Source organism: Neophocaena asiaeorientalis, unplaced genomic scaffold, assembly GCF_003031525.2.
Source record: "Neophocaena asiaeorientalis asiaeorientalis breed wild unplaced genomic scaffold, Neophocaena_asiaeorientalis_V1.1 scaffold357, whole genome shotgun sequence".
NCBI lineage: Eukaryota > Metazoa > Chordata > Mammalia > Artiodactyla > Phocoenidae > Neophocaena > Neophocaena asiaeorientalis.
Window position 1 is genome coordinate 4,749,282 of NW_020173270.1, and position 8,925 is coordinate 4,758,206.

Here is an 8,925-nt window from a genome sequence, read left to right on the forward strand (position 1 = left end):
TCACTCGCTCTTCTAGTCCCCAAGCTGCCTTTGCCGCTGCCGGTAGCCAATAGCCCGCCGAGCCCTCGCCGCCGCCGCCGCCGCCGCCGCCGCGCCCCCAGTCAGCGCTCCATCACTGGCCGCAGGGCGCAGGCGCGCCCCTCGCGGCAGGCTGGGAAATGTAGTCCTTCTTGCGCTAGGGTCGCCGAGAGCCGAGACCCACAGAGCCTGGGTCGTACCAGGCGACATTGCTAATGATGTCTGAGCTGGAGAGAGCCCGGAACTGGGAGGCAGGATGCCTGGGTTCGACTGCCGTGTGGCCTTGAGCCTACCCCTAGTCTTCCTAGTGCCTCAGTCTCCCCACTCTCTCACCCACACAACTTCTCAGCTGCCACTCAAACTGGAATTCCACTGCAACCCACCTCCACCTGGCCCAGATATCTGCCCCCCGCAACTACTGACGCCTACATTTACTGAAAAGCCAAAGTCTTTTGCCCAAGCGGATGTTCAGCTTCCAAAGCCGCCTTTCCCTCCCTAAATCACAACTGAACTCCTATGCATCCCACAAAGCCCCAGGCTCTCACATCTCCTCCAGAAGCCTCTCTGCCTGCCCAGAATGCATAGGGCTAGGAGGAGGCTGGGAGGCACTTCCTGGGGAAGTGTGGGCAGAGTGCCACCGCAGGGGCCTCCCTGTGGTTGACAGGAACAATTCTGCCAAGAACACTGACCCTCTTCTTTCTGGTTGAAAAAAAGGAGGTCACACTGTGGTTGGGGGTGAGACATTGAGGCCTAGGAGTCTGCCTCCTCCTCTGGGGTGGGTACTGCCGGCTGTGGGGTGATGGGTGCAGGGCTGGGAGAAAGTCCAGAGCTTGTGAACCCCCTCGACTGGGCCCCCAATCTTCTCCCCAGGCTGTGGGGACAGGGGAGCAACCCTACCTGCCGTGGGACTCAAAGCCATTAGAAGAAGTCCCTTCCTCTGAACCCCAAAGGAAGACACCTTGGGGGCAAAATAACTGAGGCTGGGGTTCTGCCATTCTGTCCCCTGCTCAGGCCTCTGCCACCTGCTCCCCTCTCCTCCCCTCCTCTTGCCTCACCTGCCCTTCAATGTGTCCCCCCCCAGCCTAGGTGTGTTTGTATAGTCTTTTAGAAGGATTTTCACTCGCATGATCTCCACCACATACGCATACTGCTTTTCAGATTAAAAAAAAAAAACTTCTGGAAAACTGAGGCAAGAGGTGACAGGAAGTGGAACCCCAAGCAGCAGTGGCCACCACACATCTGCTGGCTGCCCGGGTGTCACCTATACCTCTGTGGTGGGGGTGGAGTGTCACATATGTCTCTGTGGCAGGAAGTCTGTCATGTAGGAGGGGGAGGGGGTTGGCAGGATGCTGGGAGAGGGGAGCCTGATGGGCCAGGAATGGGTTCCCTGGACAAGGTGCTGGTCCTCCTGGCACAGTTTTGGAGTGAGTACTTGGGCCTCCCTCCCCTCTACCCCCACCCTGTTGCAACCCATCACCCAGCTTCCTGCCCCTCCTTTACAGGGCCCCTCGAAACCTTAGTTTCTCTGCTCTGCCAAATAGGCCCCGTCTCTCTCCCTGATACTCAGAACTTTACAAGGGTTGGAGGGTTCTAGCAAGGATCCTCAGAGGGGCTGGCAGGATAAAATTCACACCATGACCTGCGTACGAGTCTTGCGTGACCTGGCTCCGCTGGCCTCTCATCTCCTCTGTCCTCTGCATTCCCTCTCTCCCCCGTGGCCAGCCTGCTGACTCTTCTCTCCTTTTTTCTTTCTTTTTTTTTTTTTTTTTTTGCGGTACGCGGGCCTCTCACTGTTGTGGCCTCTCCCGTTGCGGAGCACAGGCTCCGGACGCGCAGGCTCAGCGGCCATGGCTCACGGTCCCAGCCGCTCCGCGGCACGTGGGATCTTCCCGGACCGGGGCACAAACCCATGTCCCCCACATCGGCAGGCGGACTCTCAACCACTGCGCCACCAGGGAAGCCCCCTTTTTTCTTTTTTTTATTCCAACACATCAAGCTTGATCCCACCTCCGGGCCTTTGCACCTGCTGTTCCCTCTGCCTGGAATACTCTTCCCTGGATCTCCTCTCTCTAGCATCAGCTACAACTGCACCCCAAAGACCGGGAACTTGAAGGGGTGTCTAACAGACACCCCAGACTTCTCATGGCCCAAAGCAAACTCTTTCCCCTCCAGCCCTGCTTCTCCCTCGGTGTCCCCCATCTTGGCCCAAAGCCTCCACCATTCACAAAGTCCCTCAGGTTAAACCTTGGAAATCTGCCACTGTCCCTCTTTTCCTCTCTCTCAATTCAGTTCCTCTTGTAGTCCTTCTGGGGACAACTTTCAAAATCTATTCAGACTCTGACCACTTCTTTCCAGGGTCCGGCCCACATCACTGGTCTCCTGGACCCTCATTTCCTGGCCTCACCTGATCTCCCTGTGTCATAGTCTGTTCTCACCATGGCAGTCACGGTGATCTTTTTAAAACTTAAATTGGACCACATTTCCTCCCTGCTCCCCTGGTTTCCCATCACACTTAGGTTAAAAACTAAACTGCTCCTCTTTCCCCACCCCCACCTCTGTACCTCCACCACACCCCACCCCAATGGCCTGTAGGCCTCGAAAAAGCCATCCCCTGCCGACTTCTTGGATCCCACTTCCTCACGCCGGCTAGCTCTTCTCCAGCCACGGGACCTCCTCACTGTTCCTGCAACTTACCAGGCACGGTCCAGCCTCAGGACCTTTGCACGGCCCGTTCCCTCTGTCTAGAGTGCTCTTCCTGCATATCTTCCTTCCCACGACTGACTACGTCTTACCATTCAGATCCCTGTTCAAATGTCACCTCCTCTGAGAGGCCTTCCCTGACCATCCTCTATAAGTAGATCCTCTCACTTCATCCTTATCCCCTATTGCCACTCCCCATTCCTTTCCTCCTTTCACGACTTCCAGTGTCTCTCTCCCCACAGACCCTCAGCTCCACAAGGGTAGGGATTTGTGTCTTAGTCACCTCTGTGTCTGTGTCCACAGTGGCCAGGACAGGGTCTGGCTCACGCGAGGCAATATGTGTGTGGCTGAGAGCCGGACACGTCATACCGTCCACCTTGAAATCTCGCAAGTGCCAAGAGACTTATCCCCATTTCACACATGAGGCCATTGAGCCTCAGCAAGAACCTTGCAAAGATCACACAGACAGCAAGCTTTCAGACTCTTACTGCCTCATCCCTGTGGGCTGGCTAATGCAGTAAGTCACACACACTCACACACACTGAGAAAGGCCTCACTCCCCTCTTCTGTCCCCCAGCCCTGCAAGGAGCCACAGGCCTGACTGTGCAGCAGGCACCCAAGTTGCTGCAGGTGAGGCAGGACAGTCAGGTGACCTTGGCCTGCCAGGTGGTGCAGGCCCAGGCCTGGGAGCAGCTACACATCGAATGGACCAAGGATGGTGACAACTTGTGCCAGACACGCATCATCAACGGCAGTCTCACCGTGGTTGTCTGCGGGCCTAGGGGACGGCTCTCCTGGCAGCCGCCTGGCAATCTCACCCTGCAGCTGGACCACGTGAGCCTCAATGACAGTGGGCTCTACGTGTGCTGGGCGACCGTGGAGATCCCTGATTTGGAGGAGGCCCAGGGCAGTGGGACACAGCTCCTGGTGGAGACAGGTATGAGAGCATGTGCGGGCAAGCTGGGGACTTGGAACTTCCAGAAATCTTAAAACTGTAGAATCTCAAACTCCTAGAAACATAAATTCTCCAAATCAGATTCCTAGGAACAGAAAGTCTGCAGATGCAAGAAGTTTGTAAACTAGACAGCCTCTGTTGCAACGACTCCACTCTGCCGTTGCAGCACGAAAGTCACCAGAGGCATACCTACAGGAATGGGCGGGCCTGGATGCCAATAAAACTTTATTGAAAAAAACAGGCAATGGGCCATATTTGCTGAGCCCTGTTCCAAGATATCACAATTATAATAACCCTTGAATATATATAATTCTGGATTCTGATTCAAAACAATCCCATAAAACACGCTATTCAAGTACATCCTACAAACAGAGAAATGCACACACTGTAAGTGGCCAGCTCAATGGATGTCTTAGTCTGTTTGGCTGCTGCTATAACAAAACACTACAGACGGGGTAGTGTTTTTAAATAAACCACAGATTTTTTTCTCAGAATTCTGGAGGCTGGAAATCCAAGATCAAAGCACCAGCAAGGTTTTGTTCTGGTGAGAACCCTCTTCGTGTTTCATAGCTTGCACCTTCTAGCTATGTCCTCACGTAGAAGAAGAAGCCGGGGGGCTCTCTGGGGTCCTTTTTTTTTTGGGGCATGCCGCACGGCATGTGGGATTTTAGTTCCCCAACCAGGGATCGAACTTGAGCCCCCTGCACTGGAAGCATGGAGTCTTAACCACTGGACCATCAGGGAAGTCCCCTGGGGTCCCTTTTATAAAAGCACTGATCCCATTCATGAAGGCTCTACCCTCATGATCTAATCACCTCCCAAAGGCCCCGACCTCCAGTTACCATCATATTGGGGGTTAGGATTCAACATATGAATTTTAGAGGGATGTATACAAACCACAGCAATGGATTCTTACAACCTGAACACACTTGGGTACCCAGCACCATGCTCAACACACATATCTGCTTCCTCATAGATGCCATCCTCATGCCCACCCCACCATCCTGACCTCTAACAGCATAAATCTATTTTAACTGGTTTCACATTTTACTTAAATGGACTCACAGAGTATATTCTCTCTCCGACATCTTCCACTCAACAAGATGGCTGGAAGATTCCTCCATGTTGGTGTGTGGAGCAGTGGCTCATCCTTGCTGCAGAGCGGCCTCCATCACCACCAATCATTCCAATTTCCTACTGATGACCGTTTGGGCAGCTTCTGGGTTCTGGCTATTTTGAATAAGGCTGCTGTGAACAATCTAGAATTTGTCTTTTGGTCAACATATGGACACATTTCTATTGTACCGAGGACAATTCCAGAATCTCAAACCACAAGATAGAATCTTGCAGTTCTAGGGCTTCCCTGGTGGCGCAGGGGTTGAGAGTCCGCCTGCTGATGCAGGGGACGCGGGTTCGTGCCCCAGTCCGGGAAGATCCCACATGCCGCGGAGCGGCTGGGCCCGTGAGCCATGGCCGCTGAGCCTGTGCGTCCAGAGCCTGTGCTCCGCAGCGGGAGAGGCCACAACAGTGAGAGGCCCGCGTACCGGAAAAAAAAAAAAAAGAATCTTGCAGTTCTAGAATCCTAGGGACATAAATTCTAAGCTCTGAGAATTACAGCATATGTTCTGCATGGGACTGTCACTGCTAAGGAGGCAAAAATTTGTTCTTGGGAGCAAAGAAAATCTTACTCTTTTTATGTACAAAGCATCGATATGCAGACAGCCCATAAACAGAGTTACAGAATGTCTGTGGTATTAACATTTCATTGGGGAAAAAATTAAGGTTCTTAGAATGTCTACTTAGGGGAGTGATAATGAAAAAAGTTGAGAAACACTGAAATAAAGGAATGGAAGATTCTAGAATCTTAGAGTTGTAGTCTTAAATACTTTATTTATTAACTTATTTTTAATATTAATTAATTAATTAATCTATTTATTTATTTATTTATTTTTGGCTGTGTTGGGTCTTTGTTGCTTGCACAGGCTTTCTCTAGTTGCCCCGAGCGGGGGCTACTCTTCGTTGTACGGACCAGGGCTCGAACCTGTGTCCCCTGCACTGGCAGGTGAATTCTTAACCACTACACCACCAGGGAAACCGATCTTACTTTGAAAAGAGAAACTCTTAGAATTTTTTTCTAAATATTTATTTATTTACATTTTGGCCGTGTTAAGTCCCAGTTGCAGCACTCAGGCTCTCTAGTTGTGCCGCATGGGCTTAGTTGCCCTGCGACCCGTGGGATCCTAGCTCCCTGAACAGGGATGGAACTGGTGTCTCCTGCATTGCAGGATGGATTCTTAACCACTGGACCACCAGGGGAGTCCCAGAGAGACTCTTAGAATTTTGCATCACAAAGTGTGTAGGAACAGAAAATTCTAGAATTCCAGAATCCAGAATTGAAAACCATTGACTCTCAGGAATTCCCTCGGGGTCCAGGCGTTAGGATTCCATGCTTCCACTGCAGGGGGCACGGGTTCGATCCCTGGTGAGTCGGGGAACTAAGATCCTGCAAACCGTGTGGCGCGGCCAAACAAATAAAGGAAAAAGAAAGCCATGGACTCTCAAGGCTGGAAGCCACTTTCCCGATCAGCTAAGTCACCTGCCTCACTTTACAGAGGATAAAGCTGAGGCCCAGCAAGGACCAAGACACATCCAACCACACACACAAGCCGGGGATGCAGCCAGCTTTCTCCAGAGCCCACCTCATGCGTTTCCCCCACTCTTCATGACACCCCATTATAGGCCAAACTATAGGGGCCGGAGACTCAGGTTGACCCGTTGGGGTCCTGCTCTCTCTCGGCGGTTCCCAAGGGCCTTGGGCATATGTCTGGCCCGTATCAGGCAGAATGAAGCACCACCCGGGCTCCCAGGCCCAAGAGACGCCCATTTGTCTCCAGCTGGCAGGACCCACCCGCTGCCTGCCTCTGGGGCGGTGTGTTATGGCTGTCCTGCCTGCCCCCCACCCCTCCAGTGACGAGGGGGCCAATTACCAATTAGCAGAGGCAGGGTAGCAGAGGCACCAGGCTGTGAGTTGTTGGCAGCTGTGAGGGAGCGAGAGTGAGCGGGCACAGGTCCAGCTCCCCACAGCTGGCTTTCCCATCCCTGAACAGCTGCTTGGAACCCTGGGACCACTGCCAACTTTAGAACCTCCATGATGAAGGGGTTGGGGGCTCTGGGTCTCGCCTTAGTCACAGGAGAAGGCACCTTTGGCTGGGGTTCATGTCAGTTATACAGACCTGAAAGCACATCCCCATTCTGCCATTCACTTGCTGTGTGACCTTGGGCAAGTGACTTGACCCTTCTGTGCCTGTTTCCTTAGTCATCAAAATTCAGCCAATAGTGCTTTCCTCATCAGATTAGGTGAATTTAAAGTGATTATATCTAAAGAGTTTATTGCAGGGTCAGGAACATAGTAAGTCCTCAGTAAACATAAGTGGTTATTATTGTGTCTATGATACTGATTATTCAGCAAGACTCAAAAATTCAGGCCCATGTAAGTTTTTGTTTGTTTGTTTTGGTTTGGTTTTTTTCCTTTCCTTTCTTTCTGAAACAGGGAAGGGAGAGGGAGGCTGAGGGGAGAAACACCTTTGTTCAAAGCATGGCCCAGCTGTTGCCTGGATGTGTGACTCCAGGCAAGTGACTCAGGCTCTCTGAGGCTCAGTTTTCTTGGGATTGACACAGTGTAGACACTCAAAAAACAGGAGCCATGAGGACGATAGATCCCATGATCAGGATGATGGAGCTCATGGTGGTGTTGGCAAAGTTCCTGGTGAAGATGGTGGAGCTCAAAATGAGGATGATGGAGCTCATGTTCAGGGTGCTGGGACTAAGGGTGGGGATGATAAGGCTTGTGATGGGAACGGTGGAGCCTATTATGGCAGCAATGGGGCTCATGACAAGGGTGGTGCAGCTTATGGTGGGGATGATGGAGCTCATGATGAGAAAATCCCGTTGGCATTTACTTCACAATAACCCATTAAGAGAGGAATGATTAGTATCCTTTTTTCAAAAGAGGAAACAGGTTCAGAGCAAATCCCTGCCTGAACTCACACAGCATGGCAGGGGCAAGAACCCTGAGGTCCCACACGGGGTAGAGGGGCTCTTACCCTGAAGAGGTGCAAGAAGCTGGACTCGAAGGTGAGCTCCCCTGAGACGTAGGTTTCTTCTCGGCAGATGGCTGGCTACTGAACCGGAGCTTCTCAGGTGAGTTCCGTCCACGTGTCCCTCCTCCAGCCCCGCCCCATGGCACTGCTGGTGACTGGAGCGGTGGCCGTGGCCGCTTTCGCTCTGGGCGCCTGGATCTGGGGCCGCCGCCGCTGCCGGAACAGAGACGCAGGTAAGGAACCGCGCAGGTAGCCGCTCGGAGGGCGAACGGTTCCCACGAGCATCGCCATCCACTGGCGACCCCGCCCCCGCGTGGCGGATGCGGGAACTGCAGCTTCTTGACAAGGATGGAACGCAGACTCTTCTGACTTTGATACCTGCCCCTTTTGGAAGGAGCGAGGGTGAGGCTGGGAGGCAGAGAAGGGGAATAGATGGAGAAGGCTGGCCCCTACACCCATGTTTTTCAGAGGCATAGACAAAGCCTCCAGAAAGTGGGCTGGAGAGGGCCAGGCTCTCTTAAGTGATTCTCCCCTCTTGGTGTCATACCCCCCTCCTTCCAATGCAGGGAATCCACTCTACATCAATGCCTTATACCAGCCCCGGAGGGCCCCAAGGAAGAGTGAGGCATGGACTGTGTAGGGGAAGATGCTGGACATCTCCAGCAAGAATCAGAAGGGCCAAAGCTTCTATTCGATCTCTTTCCCCTGGCCCCCCACCCCCAAGCGGCCTCTGGCTCCCAAATCTTCCTCCAGCCCCAGGCCCAGTCACCCCATCTCTGCAGTTGGAGTCCCTCCTGGCCCAGGCCAAGAGGATTCTTTGAAGTGGGAAGACGAATCAGAACCCCCAGAGACCCACAGAGGACACCCCCCCAGCAGCTACGTAAAGATGTGACTTATTCCAAGAGGATCACGAAATCCAGCAGTTCATCCTGAAACACAAAAGGCTCATGAAGAAACCAAAGCCAGAATTTGTGGCAATTTGGGAGTGCTAAAGAGATCTGAGGAGTCATCAGGGGGGTCTCAGAGGACCACTGTGGTGAGGGGGCTCTTTGACGACTCGCAAGCCTTCCACCTCTTATCCTTGGAGAGACATGTCCAATTAGCAGAGAGAAGTGATGCCCCTGGCTTCAAAACAGTGCCCGGAACTGGACA

At 52.8% G+C, this 8,925-nt stretch overlaps 1 protein-coding gene across 1 annotated transcript; it reads left to right on the top strand.

The window, feature by feature from the left end:
• Positions 1-20: 20 nt before the first annotated feature.
• TMIGD2 (transmembrane and immunoglobulin domain containing 2) lies at positions 21-8,538 on the top strand. Its single transcript, XM_024745910.1, has 5 exons — positions 21-1,442; positions 3,296-3,655; positions 7,844-7,879; positions 7,911-8,006; positions 8,340-8,538. Exons 1-5 carry the CDS (start codon positions 1,313-1,315, stop codon positions 8,411-8,413), a joined length of 696 nt encoding a protein of 231 aa, XP_024601678.1. The 5' UTR covers positions 21-1,312; the 3' UTR covers positions 8,414-8,538.
• The last annotated feature ends 387 nt before the right edge of the window (positions 8,539-8,925 follow it).